Source organism: Rattus rattus, chromosome 14, assembly GCF_011064425.1.
Source record: "Rattus rattus isolate New Zealand chromosome 14, Rrattus_CSIRO_v1, whole genome shotgun sequence".
Lineage (NCBI taxonomy): Eukaryota > Metazoa > Chordata > Mammalia > Rodentia > Muridae > Rattus > Rattus rattus.
The window spans coordinates 5,811,712-5,832,431 of NC_046167.1; the positions used below are offsets into that span (position 1 = coordinate 5,811,712).

Sequence of the window (20,720 nt, forward strand, 5' to 3'; positions counted from 1 at the left end):
TAGTGCGTATGCTGTAGTTCTAAACACTTTACAATCAACTTCTATCATCATTTCCTCTCTACTGGTAACGACATATAAATGCAGAATTCCTAAGTGGTGAAGCAAGACTTCAAAGTTACAGGTAGCTGAAGTCTGAGTTGAGGCCCACTTCTTAATGCAGACGGCATCTTTAACGGGTTAGCCTTACGGAGTCCCTGGAGACAAGTACAGAGTAAACAGAAAGCAAGGATCGAAGGACCTAGCAAACCATAGTTCTCAGTGCATGATGCCCAGCATGGAAGGTGGGTGAAACTGGGCCCCTAGAGATGGGAAGGCAAGGTATGCTCAGAAGCATTTCATTAGTTATTTATACACATGTAAACCGATGCTCCATCTTACCTTTTCTGTAGTAACAGTCAAAGAAGGAACCAAGGTGGGTGATGGCTCGGGTTGCTTCTTGTGTTTTGGTTTGTGTTTGTCCTTTTCTTTATATTTCTAAAGTTAAACACAATGACATGCTTTAAATTAAATAATTCATACATACGTAACTTTCTTTTAAAGCCTCTGGGGAAGTGTCACCCCTTTCGTCAGTTGTCACGGAAGACATGACGTGTATTAATGGCCCTGCTCCCCTAAGACTGCCTTTAGGATTTACAGGACACTTTACACTCTCACACTCCATCACTACACATCAGTTTTTAGAGAAGGTAGCTTCTGGATCAGCCCTGCCTCATTCCCCTCAGTGCTGTGGCTGGAGGCGTGCACACCACACCCAGCAACCACGCACCTAAGTTTAAGGTCCAGACATTAGACATTAAGACATGGAAACTCAATAAAAAGACATTTCCCTGGTTGACATAAAAAACAATTGATCCTTGTTTCTAGTTACAACAACCAACCAAAAACAAAAACAGAAAAGGAAAGAAAAGAAAAAAAAAGTAGCAGCAGCAGGTAAGATTCTGGGGATCCTACTGTCAATCACAGAACTAATAGACATCTAAATGTAAAACAGGGAATTCGGTTAAACAAGAAATTACATAGTAAGATCCCAACTTTATTTAAAGTCAAAGATTTTTCCAAGAAAACGTTCTCAGCATTGGGTATAAATTTTCAGGTAGTTGTGATGTCATTTCTCCTCCATCGAAATGAACCATTCAAACTAGATTGAACTAGGTTGGAAAGTTACTCTCAGGTGGGTGACTTCACTGGTCTCCAGGAAGGAGACCAGGGAAATCACCATGGGACAAGGGACAGAGGACAGTGGCAAGAGAGAAGAGAGGAAAGAATGAGACAAGAGGGGAGCCCAAAATGTCCAGATTATATGGGGAGAGTGTTTAGGAGAATGCAGCCCCGTCCAGCCCTTGCACTGGACAGTTCCAGGGAGAAGGCACGGTGTTCCAGGTAGGGACTGAGGGATGCTGGGAGAACCTGGAGGCCAGGTCTGCTTTGGTGTGTAAACTATGTCCTGAGCCCCTTGGCCCAGGTCTGACACCAAACGTATATATTTTCCCAGCATATAAATTTAACTGTTTAGAACACTTAACATTTCTAAGGCATGAAAGCTGCATTTCCTTTCCCCATCCTAAAAGGCATTATATTCCAGCAGAATAAACACACCCACAAAAAGATACAGCTCTTAATACAGTATTCTAAAAACACCCACTGTTTCTGACTGCAGCATTAAAACTTTGCCAACAACAAAATATAAACATAGTAAAACAAAATTGTTTGTTTCTGGTAACAGTTTAAGAAACTTATTGATTTTAGTTCTTCTAATTGATGACATCCGAAGTCATCACATTGCCATTTTGTGAAGTCCAACACCATTTGTACAATCAAGCCCTTGAATCTGATTTGCTGTCATCAACAGCTTGTGGTACTAAGTCCAAACGTGGAGCTAAGAAGCTTTGCGTAGCTTTTCACCTCTGCTACTCACATGGTCCTACTCGTCCCGCTAGAAACACACAACAACAAAAACACTGCACCAGGGCTGGAGATAGCGTGGGTTAACAATGTTTGATTGGGGGGTGAAGGTGGGGGTTGAGAGAAACCATCTGTAATGAGATCTGATGCCCTCTTTCTTCCTGTATGTCTAAAGACGGCTAAATGTATATAATAAATAAATCTTAAAAAAAAAAAATGATGGGAGAGGCCCTCCACCATGCCTGTAGGCCTGTGGGGAAGACATCTGCAAGGAAAGCTGTTTGGGCAAAAGGGCACACCGTGTGACACACTGCGGGTCCACGGAGAGATGCTTGGTTTTCACTGTTCTTGCTTTACTTTTAAGTTTTGTTTCCTTTTGCGGTCTTGCAGAGAACACTCAGAAGTCAATGAACAGTAATGTCCGCTGTGAAGGAACTGTGGAGCCTCTCTGCCTATGAGCTGCAAGACCTAGTCCTAACTATGAATCTGAGCAGTTCCCACCACCAAATCAGCCAGGAGTGCCTACAGCCTCAAGAGTAAACCCAGCTGACATGACACTAATGACAAACTGTCCTGAGCCTCATTTGTCACAAGACACCGAGAGTCTAGAGTGTGCAGCCGCGCACGCCGCGTCACAAGCCACGACGGCACACAGGTAGCAGTGGTGGGAGTGTCTGTGAAGAGCTTTCTGTGTGGGTGTCTCTGATTCTATCATCTAACGTGACACACGAAGGAGTCTGGCCTACATCTGCACCTCTGTCATTTCTACATAAAGAGGTGTGGCGTACTTTGTCTGTCTGTCTGTCTTTGGGAGGAGCATAGTAAATAATTCTATTTACTCTTCCCATACTTGACATCACTTATGCCTGATACAGGAACTGACATAATAGGAAAGCGGCTTGATTATGATGAAACAAACATTAATACTTTATAAAGCCTGACAGAGAACACATGTATATGAGTACATGTGAGTGTGTGTCTGTATGAGTGTGTGTGTCCATGTGAGAGAGTGTCTGTATGAGTGTGTGTGTGTGTGTGTGAGAGAGAGAGAGAGTGAGAGAGAGGGAGAGAGAGAGAGAGAGAGAGAGAGAGAGAGAGAGAGAGAAAGAGAGAGAGAGAGAGAGTTAGGGGGAAGAAGAGAGAAGGTAGGGAGAGAGAGAGAGAGAGAGAGAGAGAGAGAGAGTGAGTGTGTGTAGGGGGAAGAGGAGAGAAGGTGTTATAAAGAGAGACACAGATAACACAAAGCAAATCAAAAAGTAACTTGGAACGGGGCACTGTGAAACATCAAAAAATGTATCCTGAAGTCAAACTTCAATGATCAGTGTACATGGATTGCAGTGGAATCAACAGCTTATATAATGTCGATCAAAGTAGTGATTAAAAAGACAAACTGAAAAAAAGACAAACTGAAAAAAAAAAACTTTTAAACAAAGACAATGGACTTTAATTGGTTAATAGAACAAGAGGGATAGACTCAATTATAAAACAATATTTAATAAGTGATGATGAAAGATATCAAATGACATAAGTCTAAACTTATTTAATAACACTATTAAAACCAGTTAATGATTTCAGAAAAAAATCTAGACAATATAAAACAAAACACAGAGGCAACAGGATAATAAAAAGTTAATGTAAAAGTAGAACAAAGTAAGTTTGTTTTATCTCTTTATCTGATTTTAATTTAAAAAAAAATTAACCATAAAAGCAAACGAGAGCTGACGAGTCTAGCTCGGGTATACAGAATGGGAAAAGGAGGGGGAGGCCAGAACCGTAAAATGTCAGATGTAGATGATCAAAGACCTGGGAGGGTGGGGGGTAAAAATCAAAATCTAAGAAATCAGAATGTTTCCGTGTTTCTCTCTTTTTCTGTTTGGTGTTTGTTTGTTTTTTGAGAAACCATTTCTCTGTGTAGCCTTGGCTGACCTGGAACTCTCTCTGTAGAGCATACTGACCTTCAGTTCAACAAATCTGCCGGCTTCTGCCTCCCAAGTGCTGGGATTAAAGGCATGGGCCACCATGGCCTGCCGGCTTTTCAATTTTTATCATAATTAACCTTTGAGACAGTCTCATATATGCCAGACTGCTTTCAAACCCAATATGGACTAGAAAGCAGCATACCTTTGGACTGCCCTGCCTCCACCTCCCCAATGTTAGCACTACAGATGTCAATCAGTATGTGCATTTTATGTGGAGCTAGAGAGCCAATCCAAGAAGCTTCACACACACTAGGCCATTAAACAAACAAACAATCAAACAAACAAAGTAGAAAGAGCATTAATAGGGCAAGTATTCACCCAAACCTTTCACTTTGTAATTTCATCAAAAGAAGTACACACAATCTTGCAGTTCAGCAAAACACAGGAACACATACATGTAATGGGTTAGAAAGGAGACAACCTGCACGTCCAGCAGAGGCGTGTGGGGAAAGTCTTATATGGTTGTCAAGGATCATGGGAAAGAGCATCATCTTAAGTATGGAAAAAAACGTCTAGGGCGACTTTTGTTTTAGAATGTCATGGTGGACTGGTCAGGTGGCTCAGTGAGTAAGGATACTTACTGTCAGGCTGAAGCACATCGGGAAAGGAAAATTAACTCCTGCAAATTATCCTTTTATTTCCACGTGTGTAAGACGGCACTAAGAACACACATGTACATAAATAAATCCTTAAAATATGTATGCAAAAAGAAAAAACCAGGAAAATGAACATGGAATTTCTTCTTGCAACGACAAGGTTAAGTTCCAACTCTCAGCACCTATAACTCTTTTTTTTTTTTTTAAATAAACAATTATTTAAAAATTATTTAAAAAAAACAGGGGTTGGGGATTTAGCTCAGTGGTAGAGCGCTTGCCTAGGAAGCGCAAGGCCCTGGGTTCGGTCCCCAGCTCCGAAAAAAAGAAAAAAAAAAAAAAAAAACCAATTATTTAAAACAATTTAAAAATAAGATTGTTTATAATTTACAAAAAATCTTTAATTATCATTGTCTTCTTTTGTTTTGTTTTAATGGGTATAAGTGGAATTGACGACAGGTTAATCTTTCCAAGGACCTAGGCTGGATTCCTGATACCCACATGACAGCTCACAACCGTCTTTAACTCTGATGCAAGGAAACCCAATGCCCTCTTCTGGACTTGGCAGTCATTAGACACACATATGGTGCATGGACAGACAAGGAGGCAAAACACTCACATACTTCTTTAACTCTCTTATTAACTATGCCACAGATCAAACTGACCAACCAGACTAACTCTATCAGCTGGCAAGCTCTGGGTTGTGATTGAAAAGACCTTGCTCAAAGGATAACAAAATCACAATCAAGAAAGACGTCCACTATCCACCTTTGGCCTCCATACATACATGCATACACACACAAATATGGACACACAAAAGTAAGAGAAAGGCATTCTCAATTCCTTCAGCCACCCTAATTTCAGTGTTCCTATTATTTACAGAGAATCTGAGTTCAATTACCAGCACTAACACGGTAGCTCACAACAGTCTACAGACTCTAGTTCTAGGGGACCTACCCTGTCCTCTACCCTGTCAGGCTCCCGCATGGTCATAGTGTGCACACATAAAGTCAGACACACATAGACACACATACATTTTTTAAAGAATCCAAACTAGAAGAAAATTTCACCTTTATAATATTTGTATTTTTCTAATTTCTATCCTTAGCCTTAGAGGTATCTTGGAAGAATTAATTGTTTCTTAAGATCCAAACTAGAAGAAAATTTTACTTTTACAATATTTTATATTTTTCTGATTTCTATCCTTAGCCTTAAAAGGATCTTGGAAGAATTAAAATTTCTTGAACAAAAAATTAACTTGAAAATCAAAATAATCTATTTAATTCATCTAATATTCTTATCTAACCATTCTTTTTAATCTGTGTATACACAGAAAAAAATCTACAATATTTACTAGTAATAACAGCTATTTTGGACTGAACTAAGTGAGTTTTTTTTTTTTAACATGTTCTCTGCTTTTTAAATTTTTCTATTATTCAAGGCTTCAAGAACAGGATAGAGAAGTGTAGAACAAGCCAAGTTCAGGTCTTCCTCAACCACACAAGAGCTCTTATATAAAAGCCTGTCTCAAACTGAATTCCCCAGATCGGCTGCAGAGATAACCACTGTTTACCAAAGCCTGGTCCTTTATGTAGCAAAGAAATGATCCAGCTTCCCTTGGGGTCAGATAGAGCCATCTTTACTAGGTCTACACCATTATATAGTCTGACTGGAAATGTATGGAACCTCCAGGTCCAACAAGGTAGGTGCACAATGCTTTCAGCAGGGAAGGGCAATACAAATGAGCGTGGCAGCAAGAGGTGCGACATAAAAATAAAAAAGCAGGGTTTGAAAAAGCAGGGTCGGGGCTCTTCCCACAGTTCAGCAGCCCTCCTCCATCCTTGGTGCGCTGTGTTTTCCTTTCTTAGTGGACCTTTAGTCCTGGGTCATGCCTTTTTCTCCACCTCTCCTGGAGACTGCCAGGATTTCTCACCTAACCTACACTATGGTTTCTATTAAGCTATGTTTTTACAGGTTTGGCATAAACTAGAGATGAATTGAAGCTCAGAGAAAGAAAGGCCATCACTGGGTTGGCCTTTAGGCCAGTTGTCCTGTGTCATTTTCCAACAACGATGAACAGTGAGCTACAGAAACCCTTTCTCCCCCAGCTTGGCTTGGTCAGCAACAGAGACGGGGAACAAGGGGAGGAGGGAGGCAGGGAGGGAGGGAAGAAAAAGAGCAGATTGATTATTTGGAAGAAAACTGTCAATCAAAAAGTCCACTTTTGGATTCGGCTGTGAGTAGAAAGTAAACACTATATAAAGCCACTCGAAACGTGCTCATTGTAAGGTACAGAAACAACCCTACTTAATCGCTTATTTCTGAATAGCTAGTTATTAAATAAACTCATTTCCCTGGGTCCAAGTCAGATGTGGTCGTTTCACTAGGCTTATTTACTCTTTCAAGTAAAGCAACTATTTTCCTGACTATCTTTTCACAGTTATCTATAAAGTCAATAGCCTCTAAACCCAGAATAGGAATTATATAGGAAGAAATGCATCCGTGCTTTTATTTTAGAGGCCTTAAGCCCAGGGTGCTTTGCTTTAATGCAACAGATCCCAGGAGGAGATGGCGACTGACCTCTGCACTGCTCCATGGAGACCAAGACTTCAGACGACACAGAAAACACCAATACGCTGACGACCGCTTTGCTACCATAAAACTGACCCAAAAAGGAAATTTCTGCTCTCTTTGCAAAGTCAGTTCTGTCAAATCATGTTTTGCTGGGGCAGACACGACTGAAAAGCCGTGATGCTTACAAGGAATGTAAATCTGACCCCACGACAGTCCGAGCATTGGCTAGCTTTGCTGCACCTCGCTGCTCAAGACACACACACATTGGTTCACCGTAAACTTCTGTGCTGAGCTTCACTGATAACGCTAGAGAGGAACCTCGCCAAAGCGTTCCTCATCGGTCCCTGCACTTTCCCACCCTTCCACAGACCAGAGCCAACCGTGAGCCTCACTGTGACTTTGATTCTTTCAACTCCAACCTTTAATGGTGGTTTTTAAACGCTTTAACCTCCCCAACATCTCCCTCATCCCCCTGGTAGCCAAGGACCCATCAGAGAGGTAGTGGAAAAGAAAGGGTACGGAGGAAGGGAAACTGTTTAGAAAAGTTCTTGGGAGCAACTCCCATGTGTGTTGTCTGGGAATCAGCAGCTCGATCCACTCACACACACATCACAGATGGACAGCAAGCAGGCATCGGCCGCAGTGGCACTGTCTAGCAGAGACAGCCAGGCCTCTGCTCAATCAGCGTGAGTCAGCAGGAGGGAGCAGGGCTGCCAGGAACACCAGGAAAGCTCTTGGCTATGTCTTTCTCAGAAAAGCAAAGATCAGCAACAAAGACAAGACCAAAGCATTGATCAAGCCAAGCTCAGACGCCACTGCCCTTTTCTATTTATACCCTCTACACATTACCTTCTGTATCCTCCACAGGTCTTGCCTCAGTACCTGAGTCTGTCCAGCTGACATCACTCTGCCAATCAGCTCAAGTCCTTGGAAGCCGCAAGGAACCGCAGCACCACCAGAGAAGTTTGGGTGCGTTCCTCTCTGGGGAGTCCTGACAAATCCAGCTCCGCTGTGCGTGTAAGGTGGATGAGTACATGTGCTGTTGGCAATGACTCCTTCATGAGTCCTTCCTTTCACACGCTTGCTTTAGCACAACACCCTCTCTCCTGTGTCTGCTTCAGCTAGACACTTCCTCACATGTCTACCCCAGCGAAAAGCACCATCCAGCACACTGACTTTCCGAGGAGCACTAGAGCCCCCGCCTCAGGCAGTCTCCTCTGGACTGCACCACACACAGGTGCTGGTTTGCACGCGGTGCCTGGCTGAGTGCACTGGGCTGCAGCTGTGGTTCATCAGTGGCTGCAGCTGCTGGGTCCTGTTTGGTGTTTGCTAGTGAACTGGACTGAGAACAACGAACACTGGAATCACCCCAAAGAACTACTTCTAAATAGGTGTACTCCGCCCCACCCCCATGTCCTAATAACTCTTCTTTTCCACTACTACCTCTGGTGAGTGGTGGGCTAGGAGAGGTTGAACACTTACTAAAGCAGGTTGAAAAAAATTCATGCCTACATTATCTAGCTCTTCTGATTCAGAAGAGTGAAAGAGTTGTAAATGTGAAGGCCCTAACACTATATCAACCTAATATCCTCTGATATTATAAAAAAAACACAAATAACATCAGGAACAATAAAGGTCATAAGTCTTCTAGGACCTTAGCTCCAATATTTTCTATAGGTCTGGCTTCCCCTGCATCACTTTCAACTCTGACTATAAACAGCCTTGAAGGCTACGTGCCTCCCGACCCTTACAGTCACTCTGCACAGCATCACCTTCCAGAAGGTAACGGGCTTCCCTCAGGCTTCTTTGATCCTTTCTGGACCAATTACAGCCAACGGTATTTTCTTCACATATAGACCCTTTTTCATAGCTAAGATTTTTAAAGATTCATTTCTTTCAATCCTAAAATATTTTTAATATTTACTTATTTTTATTCTTTTGTATGCATTGATGTTCTGCATGCATATATGTCTGTGTATCATATGCATAATGCCCATGGAGGCCAGAACAATGAGTTAGAGGCCCAAGACTGGAGATGCCATGGGGATGCTGGGAACTGAACTTGGATCCTCTGGAAAAGTAGCCAGTACTCTTAACTGACGAACTAACTCTCCAGCCCCATATCTAAGAATCTTCAAAGAATTAAGTTACTCAAACTGTATCATGGTCTTTATTAGTCTATAATCTTCAATGAGCTTCTGCTCTAATCACTATTTTGAAACTTTCCAATAGCATCTTTAGCACTAACTCACTCCAAAAGACAATTACTTTCTCTTTCCATTCCTTAATCCACTCCCCAGTTACCTCTGTAGATTCCTATCTCCACTGTTGAAGAAAAGGAAGATTGTAGAGCAAACTGCCAAGAAAAAGAGAAGGAAAGAACAAACCTTAAAAACTACCTTTCTCAATTCTAACTCCAGAGACGGAAGTTTGAGAAACGGCCACATTACATTCAGTCAGAAGGGACAGCAATGAATGCAATACATGAAAATAAGCACTAGTTCACTTTCTCCACTCTTACAAATAAATGCAGGGTCCAATGCCAACAGGAACGGGCAGTCATCTTCCTATGCAATGAGTGCAAGCAAGACAATTCCCTAGGCAAACACATGACCTGATCCAGACAACCCTTCGCGAGGACCCTCCCCCTTCTTGAGTGATTCACGACCATGTCAGCTGGCTATTAAAACTGACCGTCCAAATCTCCAAAGACCTCTGCCCCTAGTAATGTCTCTGATTCCCTGACCAACACTGACCTACAGTACCAACAGGTATCTACTGACAACATGAATGACACAGGGTAACAACTGAGAATACAACAGTAAGAATCAAATGAAAAATATTACCTCACATACATTTTATCACAATCACCCCTCGAAAACGCAGTATTCCGAAAGGAAAAGGATGGCAACTGTTGCTTTTCTCTTAAATTGTCCATGCTAGGGGTTGGGGATTTAGCTCAGTGGTAGAGCACTTGCCTAGCAAACGCAAGGCCCTGGGTTCGGTCCCCAGCTCCGAAAAAAAGAAAAGGAAAAAGAAAATTGTCCATGCTAGAAAAGACTAGGTGTCACTGTCATATACTCAGAGTCCTAAGAAATTGATCCACTAGGCAAAATGTCTCCTAATAACAGCTTGAAAACCACACTAAGGCATTTAAAGACGTCCTATCCTCACTCACACCTTCACGAAACTCTACTGTCACCCTATTCCCTGACTTCATCTTCACACCTCCAAACCCCATCTCTAAGCCAACATTGTCAAAGAAACTGGATGAGAGATGCTGAGCTAAAATAGCTGCTAAGCTCCCATGGCTGATCTCTAGGCAACTACAGGATCATAATCTTTATTGCAGTTTAAAGCCAATAAATTCTAATATGTCATAATATAAAAGGTAAATGGTAAGATTTGCAGATAGAAAAGTCCTCAAAAGGACTAAGATATTCTTGCAATAAAACCTCAAAATACAAGACACTTGTGATTAGAGTGAACAAAATTTACAGGGTATTCATGTGGCCATCATTAAAAGTCTCCATGGGCATTAGCAAGACTGTTCACAGGGCTGATAGGATGGCTCAGCAGGTGAGGGCACACGTCCCACCAAACCTGACAAGCTAAACGCAATCCTGAGAACACACAATGCAAAAGCAGAGAACCAAACTCCAGCAAGCTGTCCTCTAGAACTCTACACATGCCTGGAACACTCAGACCATACATGCACACAATAAATCCAAGTGGAAACTTAAGGGTTCTTTGAAAAGTCATTTGGATGGTGTTTTGCTAGAGCACGCATGTGAGGAAGTGTCTAGCTGAAGCAGACACAGGAGAGAGGGTGTTGTGCTAAAGCAAGCGTGTGAAAGGAAGGACTCATGAAGGAGTCGTTGCCAACAGCACATGTACTCATCCACCTTACACGCACAGCGGAGCTGGATTTGTCAGGACTCCCCAGAGAGGAACGCACCCAAACTTCTCTGGTGGTGCTGCGGTTCCTTGCGGCTTCCAAGGACTTGAGCTGATTGGCAGAGTGATGTCAGCTGGACAGATGCACGTCACTGACTTCCGGTGGTGATGAGCAGCCATGTGGAACTGTGAGCTGAGTAAATCCCTTCCTCCCCAACCTGCTTCTTGATCATGTTTGTGCAGGGATAGAAACCTGACTAAGACACATGGAGACCAAATTTCAGACCCCAGCACAACCATAAAAGCCTACACCACAGTTAATGTCTATAATTTCAGGATTCTAATGTAGTCTAAAGGCCAGCAGCTCTCTAGGACTTATCTGGCATTTCAGCTGAGACATTCAGTCTGACAGAACAAAGAACACATCTTTGCCCTTCTCTCAACAGACAGTCATTGTTGGACTACTCAGACCATACAGCTTATGGGTCACTCTTAATATATTCATATCTCTCTCTCTCTCTCTCTCTCTCTCTCTCTCTCTCTCTCTCTCTCTCTCTCTCTCTCTCAACATGCATGCCTGTGTATGTGTGTGTGCATAAGAACTGAGTGAGGAGAATCATCTTGAGTTCAGGGCTGGCCCAGCAAACCCCAGCAAAAAAAAAAAAAAAAAAAACCAAAAAACAAAAAAAGGCATATGCCAACAGAATCCACTGTTAAGGCTTCAGAAATAGTGCCTCAGAAAAGCTAAAGCAAAGGGAAGTTATCTGGAAAAACAACCGGGGGTTGGGGGTGAGGGGTTTCAAATTTTTCAGACCAGGAAACACTAAATAGGTCTTACTCCCATTATATAATCCTCATGAACCATTGAGTTAGATCTGGAACCAAGATTTTTAAGTTTCCTTTGTGGCTATGAAAGACACAGTGGTTAAAATTCAAATACCGTCTAGGTGTGGTAGTGAATATCTTTAAACCCACACTTGGGAGTAGACACAGAGGCTATGGGTTGCAGGCCAACCAAGGTTATATCTGAGAGTTATAGCCAGCAAGTCTGAATAGCTACAGTCTCCCTCCACAACCCACATCATAATGGAGGGAAAGCAACTCAAGTAAACTGACCTCTGACCTCCGCATTTTGTGCCTGTCCCCCCTCCAGTACCACGAAAAATAAAAATAGGAAAAAAAAAAAAAAAGACTCCACACTAAATAACTAATAGCTGTTTAAATCTTTTAGAATTACTGACAGATTGGAAGCTGTAACAATAGTTATTTTGATAATGGTACTGTAACTATATTAAAAATGTCCTTTTATTACAACTACACACGAAAGTACTAGGGTGTAGTTAATGATTCAGAAAATATTTTTTTTCTTTTCTTTTTTTTTTTTCGGAGCTAGGGACCGAACCCAGGGCCTTGCGCTTGCTAGGCAAGCGCTCTACCACTGAGCTAAATCCCCAACCCCCAGAAAATATTTTTTACGTATGAGCTATTGTGAACCAGATGTGAACAAAAACCATAAATTCCCAAGTACTCTCCAGGCTAAATCAGGAGGACAGTTTGAGAGCAGCAGGAGAGAGGAAGGGAAACACACAGCCTGCAGCGTGAGAGGGAAGAACACGATAAAAATGAAAACAGTAACTGGTCCTGGTGGTACAAATCTATAGGAGAATCTCAAGTTTGAGGTAAGCCTGGATTAACTAGGAGTTGGAAGACAAACAATTCTAGTTATGATGACACAGCATGACACCCACACAGAGACAGCATGGGAACTTCAAGACCTTATTTTCATCTTCAGGGGATGGGAAGGGAGCAACCAGAAACAGACACTGGTTATGACATCACAGATCAAATGGACCGCACACTTATCTACAGACCATTCTATTCAGACATTAATTACCCAGTACACATTCCCCTCAGCAGTCCATGGGACTTTCTTTGAAACATAGCATTAATGGGATAAAAAGTGACACTATAGGGAACTGAAATTACTTGGATTCTATTTGAACGAAAGGGATAAAATAGAAACGAACAGCAAGAGAAACCACAAAAATAAACTCATGAAGCATAAATGACACAATACTGAATGGATCCTTGATGTAATAAAAAAGGAAACAAAAATTTTTTAAGAACTTCAATTAGTTAAAACTAAAACAGAGCATATCAAAACCAACAGGATAGAATGAAAGCAGTCCTAAAAGTGAATTTTATAGCCCCGAGTGCTTTCATTAAAAAAATAAAATCTCAAATAATTAAAATCAAATGTACCTTAAGATGAAAAACCCAAGATACGATCAACAGACAAAGACACAAGAATGACCAAAATCAAGGATTGCCTCCCTGAACATTCAAGGAGGAACTAACTCAATCCCCAGCACCCATGTTAAAAAAAAACGTGAAAGAGAGAGAGAGAGAGAGAGAGAGAGAGAGAGAGAGAGAGAGAGAGAGAGAGCAAGCAAGCAGGCAGGCAAGCAAGCCAGCCCGGCACTGGGGAGCGGCCGGAAAGAGGATCCAAGATTTACTGACCAGCAATCTAGCCAAATCTGTGAGCTCTAGTTTACTGAAGGAGCCTGTCAGACAGACCGACAGCTTCATGCCTCCCTTTAACCTGAGCTGAGCTCATTCCTGCTGGTGACTCACCTCTCCTTCAGTCCCAGCCTGCTCCTTCCTCAGCATCTCCCTGGTGTCTCCTCACCTCTCACCATAGCCCACGACACTGTCTCTTCCTACCCATTTCCCATCTAGTTCCTGCCTCAGCTTATAGGCTTTTTTTTTTTTTCATTGATAGGTGATGTGTATAAGAGATGCTTCAGCCAAACTAGGTGGCCAATGATCCCCAAAGATCCACCTGTCTCTCCCTCCCCCACACATTTGCAGGCAAGCAGCACTGCAGCTGGCTCTCACCCTGTGCTAGGAAATGAACCTAACTGAGATCCTCATGCCTGCACTGCACTCTATCCCACTGGGCCATCTCTAATCAATTGTCTCAATGAGTATTTCTGGCTGACCTGAAGCTCACTATACAGACTAGGCTGGTCTGTTTCTGCCTCCCTAGCACTATGATTAAAAGCACAAGCCACTACACCTGTATTCCTTAACCCATTCAAATAAGGCTTTGGTCACACAAAAGTTCCCTGAAAAGCAAAACCTGTGTATATTTAACTGATTCTTGTAAAGAGAATCTCTTATAAGCTTATGGGCGATGCATAAGCTGAAGCAGGAAGTAGAGGAGACATCCACCAGGGAAGGAGAGAATTCTGGGAAAGAGTGAGAAGCCCAGGAGATTCCAGCTGGAAGGCTGAGGAGCCCAAGGTAAACCAGCAGGTAACTGAACTCAGAAGAGAAGAAAGGGAAGGAAATTCACTGGAGAAACTCTGAGGAGATGGACGAGAGAAGACAAGGAGAGGAAAGCTGAACCCAGGTTAGAATGACAGGGCTAAGTTAAGAGCAAGTCAGAGACAAGCCAAAGCTTATGGCGGCGTTATCACATAGTCTCGTCATTCCAGGAGCAGGGGCTGGGAGGGAAACTGGGTAACCGCTTCATTTCTTAAGTTTAATTGTGTTTATTTCCATGTGTATGGGTATTTTGCCTGTGTGCATGCGTGTTGGAGGGAGATTATGAACAGCTGGCAAAGCACCACCTGCGGAGAATGCAACTGGGTCCTCTGGAAGAGCAGCAAGCATTCTGAACCATTGCTTACCGTCTTTTTTTTCATTTAATGTAGACGTGCAGGCCCAGCTCTCCCTAAGTCACATGCTACATAGGCAGGCAGTTAATAGCTGCTGGGGGAGAGAAACATTTTTTCTTCAGTTGTGCGTATCTGTGAACCTATAAATGACCCTTCATCTATAGTCCTAGAATCACTTTTAAAACTCGCTGGGTCATCCGCCCCACACAAAACAAACAAGGCACAGTAGAGGAGCCTAGTTGGTAAAGGAAGGCAGTCAGAGGCAGTGGGACGACAACGAGTACTGGAGAGTGAGTATCCTCAAAACCCACTGTAGACTATAGACAGGTATGAAGAAGGGCATTCTGAGGAAGGTAGCATATGCTGACAAACACAGCCAGGGAAGTGTAGCCGCCCACAGTCCCAGCTTGTGATGTGATGCCAGCTCAACAACTGCATGACATCATCTAATGAATAAATAAGATCAAAGAGTTATCGTCTCTATTTTTGGTTTTGTTCCATTTTTGTTTATCGAAAATCACACATATACCTGGTTGCTGCAGGATATTTGATCACACTGTGAACCCAGACAGAGTGAACAGGACAGACCTTTCTTGGTGTGGCATAACTGTACCAACACCTTTAACCCAGGAGCATACTGTAAACAAGCGCTAACCAAAGTCAACCGCAAGCAACCAGGCGGCAGGGAGAGAAGGAGCATCTCTGAGCGGATGGGTGTTTAAGACAGTGTGGGGAAGGAGAAGGGCTTCTCTCTCGGGGATGCTGGTGGAGTAGGAGACCAGTAGGTACTTCCTCTGCCTTTCTGAGCCAGTAGGTTTTCACTACAGCAGCTGGCTCTGCAGTCTCGGGACTCTGTTGGAAAAGCAACACTTAGCACTGTCTTCCTTACACTGCCAGTCCTGTTTCAAATCCAAGACAGTTAGTATTAAACGCAGTCCATGAGCAGCACCCTCACACGTTACTAAAAGCAAACATTCAAATCGAGCTCCATGATGGAGAGGCAAAAGTGCTTCCTTCCACAACACGCGTTTAAAGCTGCACTACTGTCAGCCAGTGGGGGAGGGGCACACCACGCCCCAGGACTCTGAAGGCAGGGACAGGTGGATCTACACAGTGAACTCCAGGACAGCCACATCTACACAGAAAAGCTGATCGCAAGAAACAAAACTTAAATAAAACAAAAAGAATAGTATTACCAAAATTTACAAATGTCTGCTGGATAGAATGCACATGCCTATATTTTCAGAAGTTGGGAGGTAGAAGATCAGAATTGACAGCTAGCTTGGTCTAAAAGAGACCTTCTCTTTTTAAAAAAAAAAAAAAAAGAAAAGACAATAAATAAAATACCAAAGTATGCACAGGCTCTGAATGCTACATGTCGATGAAATACATCATCTGATTACCATTCCCGAGGTTGGTCATGGGCTGTTTCCAGGACACATTCCTGTGTATGACTCTCTCTCTCACACACACACACACACACACACACACACACACACACACACACACTCACATCTCTTACACATAATGCTTTAGCACCTGCACACGATCTACAGAGACCTGCCACACACTGACTCAGCATTGCCCGTTCCACCTGATACGATAAGGGTGTAAATGGTCACACAGGGCCATGTTTTCTCTCTAATATTTATCTGTAATTGCTGTTAGTAACCCAGGCAGGCCTGGAACTACTGACCCTCCTAATTTATTCTCTGGGTACTGGAATTACACAACTATATCACCATCCAGGCCTAACTATTAGAATCCGAGCGAGTACAGCCAGGTAAAGTGTGATGCAGGCCTGTACAGCTACTGCAGAGGACGAGGCAGGACGACAATTCAAACACAAGGGTGCAAGACTCGCATGATGATCAATACCGAAAGAACCACTCTGTCTCATGAGTGATGAACTGGGGCAGCTTACAGTTCAATTCCCCTTACTACAGGGAGAACAGCTCTTAAGTAAGTGTAAAGATGGAGGAAAGATCTGTCTGCAACACCGCCATCAGTTCAACTATGGTATCGCTTAACGTCATAAACAGACTTTACAAGTCCGACACTAAGGCAAGCTAGTAAGTCTAATGATAGCACTTACAGGAGGTTTAACCCATGGATGTGTGTAATAAACCTCAATTACTAATAAAACATAGAAATGTGGGCTGGAGATGTCACTCAGCTGGCAGAATACTGGTCTTGCATGCCTGAGACCTTGGGCTCCACTACTAGCACCAGAGGAAGACAGACAATTGTAGATTTTAGGCTGGAAAACAATAACTGTTCTACTTTTAATATATGCTAAAAATAAAATTAAATTATTGTTTTCAAATCTAAAATGTAGACCTAAACAAATGGAATTAAATACAACACTTTAAATCTAGAATTCCACAACAATTTTACAAAGGTTTGGTAAAATAAAAATTGACATTCACTTGTGGGAGGTAAGTGGCCAGCACAGCGCTAAACTGTACGTCAACAGTGTTATCTGCCAGTAACCGTCCTCAACAACACAGCAGAGCACACACTCAAACCACCATCACCGCACAATGCTCACTTCTAAAACAAAACAATGCTCACGAAATACAACTAAAGACCAAATGTAATTAAGCTACAAAAACGCCAGTTCGTACTTTCACAAGGAATCACTTAACACTAAAACCCTTAATATTTTAAACCAACTCCTGTCATTCTAATCATCCAAAATCCAAACAAGGAACCTGGCCCTGGTGTTACTTATCACAAAGCTGCTTCCTAAGAGAAACACGTGTAACTGTTGGCCTCCAGAGACCCCCCCCCCAGTGCGCACACCATATTACCTATGTTAAGTATAAAACTGCACTTATTTTTGTCACAGTAAAAACACTCTTGAAACTAAAGCGTTGAAGATTTAATATTATAAAGGTATAAACATATAAACTGAAACCAAAATGTACTAAGATAACTATACATTAGCATTTTCCAAATCTTAAGCACTTTACAGATAGTGGCCTTATTCTCACATAATTAAATGCAATCTGCAGACATAGTTTCAAAACAAGCCCATATCAACTGTATAAAAACATTCGCCATTTAAGATGCCCTTTTACCTTATTTCCATTAAGATAATTGAATTTATCCCTTTGCTGTACCTCCAATATATTCTTATTCACAAATCAATATGAATAATTCTATGATATTCACTTTTAATTAATAAAAATTAATCACAGCCTTTAAAACAAATAAAAATGTAAGCAGAGAACAGGTAAATCAGAAGATTAGTATTTAAGCAAGATTTAGTATTTTAATTAAAAAGGCAAAACATTTGCAAACAATGATACATTTGGCCACTAAAAAAAAATTAGCATCACTGAAAAATAAAAACCAGGCAAGAATATTTAGAGTTCAAAGTTGTTCTATTACACAGGAGGAAAGCTGATGAGAAAACCATTACACGTGAAATAATCCGTTAGTGATACACAGCAGCAAACTGCCATTGCTCAGGTCAGCACAAGGCTCTGTAAGATGACCGGTTACACATGCAAGAAATCACTGTCATGCTGGCAATCAACTTGTATGTAAACCTTTAATTCCAATGGTCAAACCATATTTACAAATATGGCATTATTTTCTACCTAGTCTTTGATTTAATATTCTATTAAGCCAAATTTTTCTGAATTTCAATGTTCACATTTAGCTGTAAAAAAAAAAAAAACAAAACAATTTTACCTAAAAAGATTTTTAATGTTTATTAAGTGATGTGCTACATAATTAGCAACAACAAATCCACTTACTTTTTTCTCTTTCTCATGATGTTTATCCTGAGAGTGAGAGGAAGAATCACTTAAACTTTGATCATATGACCTATTAGATCCCCGTTTGCTCTTTTTCTAAAAAAGAAAATATATACATATGTGTATATGTATATAAAAAAATCCACTTTATTAGACTTAAACTACTTTCACTATAAAATGTTTTTAAATGTCTAAAGATTCTTTTAAAAAAATCAGTATTTCAATTTACGTAAGAGTTTAATACAATCCACTGCATTACAAAGAAAAAATAATCCTAAATTTAACACCAATGCCATATTTTTGCATATTAATTAAGATGTGTGAAAACAAGCCAGGCACAGTAGCATCCATGTTTAATCCCAGCACTAGGGAAGCAGAGGCAGGAAGATTTCTGAACTCAAGGTTAGCATGGACTACAGAGAGAGAAGTCATCCAAGGCTACATAGACACTCTGTCCTCCTCCAAAGTATCAGAACAGCCCTGCTTTTAAATAAACTACTACATTCTCAAAATTCACTTAAAAAGAAAAGGAAGGAAGGAAGGGAGGAAGGAAGGAAGGAAGGAAAGGAAGGAAGGAAGGAAGGAAGGAAGGAAGGAAGGAAGGAAGGAAAGGAAAGCTTTAACCAAAGACGCCATGTTAAACAAGACTGCCTCTGGGGCCAGGGGCTCACACCCACCACCTGGGACTCAGGAGAAAAACAGGGCAAGCCTGCGAGAACAGGAAGTCGACATTTACAGTTACCTTATGCCGGTAGTAATGCAAGAAACACTTTCAATACTGAGAAAAAGAGTTCTCTACATACTCACCTCTACACGTCACTTAAATTTAGACAAATGTCAGTGTTAGCCATGCATTTTTAAAAGTATTTCTTTTAAAATCTAGGACTGCATGCTGCAGTCTGAAGGTAAGACTTGTTTGAAATGCTTACAACTGGCACCATAACTAACTGGTTTTAAACTAGTTTGTGAAGTAACTGTAAAACAAGTTCAAGTTTAAGTTACATTTACTAACCAGACTGACATTTTTTTACAACTAGCAAATAGGATCACATCAATAATCAGTGATGAGAAAAACCTAGTGGTACAAATGTCAGAATTATTCTGTCTGTTTACGGTCTCGGGCAGCCAGGCCGGCCTTCAACAATACACACCAGGACCAAGACTCTCACTCACTTCCTGAACCACTCACTGTCCTCCCTCCTCCAAAGGGTGGGTGGGTAGGTGGGGTCACAAACATGACCAGACCCAGCTTCAAACGTTCCAGTTTTATACTATCTAAACTTCTTGTAAACAGTCCATTTCCATCAGCCATAAGACAGATGAGTCGTGAGCAAACACTGAAAAAGATATGCACTTCTGGGTACAGTCATGCATCATTTCATGAGAAATACCACAGCAATATGCTGTGTGAGAACCACTAGGCATATGAATCCATACAGTGAAGAACTGTGTGAAGATCCTTGGAGCATTAAAAAACATGTATTTTTCAAAGGAAAATGGACATAAGTACTTAGAATCCAAAGTGTCTAACTGTGTGCACTTGCGGCTCTTTGCGAGATCTAAGTTCAGGGACGTTCAGTACCCAACACCCACAGGGGCTCACAACCCTCCATCCAGGGGAGCTGGCATTCTCGTCTGTATGACCTCACAGCACACATGTGGTGCACACACACAGGTGGGCAAAACACTAATACACACAAAATTTCAAAAAGTTTAGAAACAAAAGGAGGCAAAGGCTTCAAAAAGTTTTAAACATCCAAGTCTGACTCTTTTATAATCCTGAAATCTGACTAAATCTTAAAATCTTCAAACATGGGTCTCAATATCTTTTGTCAAAGTCTCTAGCCAAGCTACAAAACAGCCTTATTTCTACTTCACTATATCCTCATAAATAAAAAAGAAAAGTTAGGCCTATAATGAATAAAATGGGTAAAACAGGAGGATGAGGAGAGTGGTGAATTTCAGACATTACAAACAGGAAGTCAAAGCAACTCAACAATCAAATAAACACTTCTCAAAAGACCAATGCTCTCCTCATAAATGCTTTTGCTATCGATTACTAGTAAATACTAATCTATAATGTTACAGGAAAGCAGGACATTTTTTAAATGACTAGTTCTTTCCATTGTCAATAAAGAACAGGCTAGGGCTGGAGAGATGGCTCAGCAGTTAAGAGCACTGACTGCTCTTCCAGAGGTCCTGAGTTCAAATCCCAGCAACCACGTGGTGGCTCACAACCATCTGTAATGAGAGCTGATGCCCTCTTCTGGTGTGTCTGAAGACAGCTACAGTATATATATATATATATAAATAAATACATACATA

The 20,720-nt window shown here is 41.5% G+C and overlaps 1 protein-coding gene across 1 annotated transcript in view; it reads right to left on the bottom strand.

Moving 5' to 3' along the window:
* Positions 1-20,720, bottom strand: part of Mllt10 (MLLT10 histone lysine methyltransferase DOT1L cofactor) — a 125,762-nt gene that overhangs the window by 53,201 nt on the left and 51,841 nt on the right. The window contains exons 8-9 of the mRNA XM_032885013.1: positions 18,396-18,491; positions 379-474 (exon numbers count right to left, since the gene is read on the bottom strand). Coding sequence (XP_032740904.1) covers positions 379-474; positions 18,396-18,491 — 192 coding nt within the window. The remainder of the gene's footprint in view (positions 1-378; positions 475-18,395; positions 18,492-20,720) is intronic.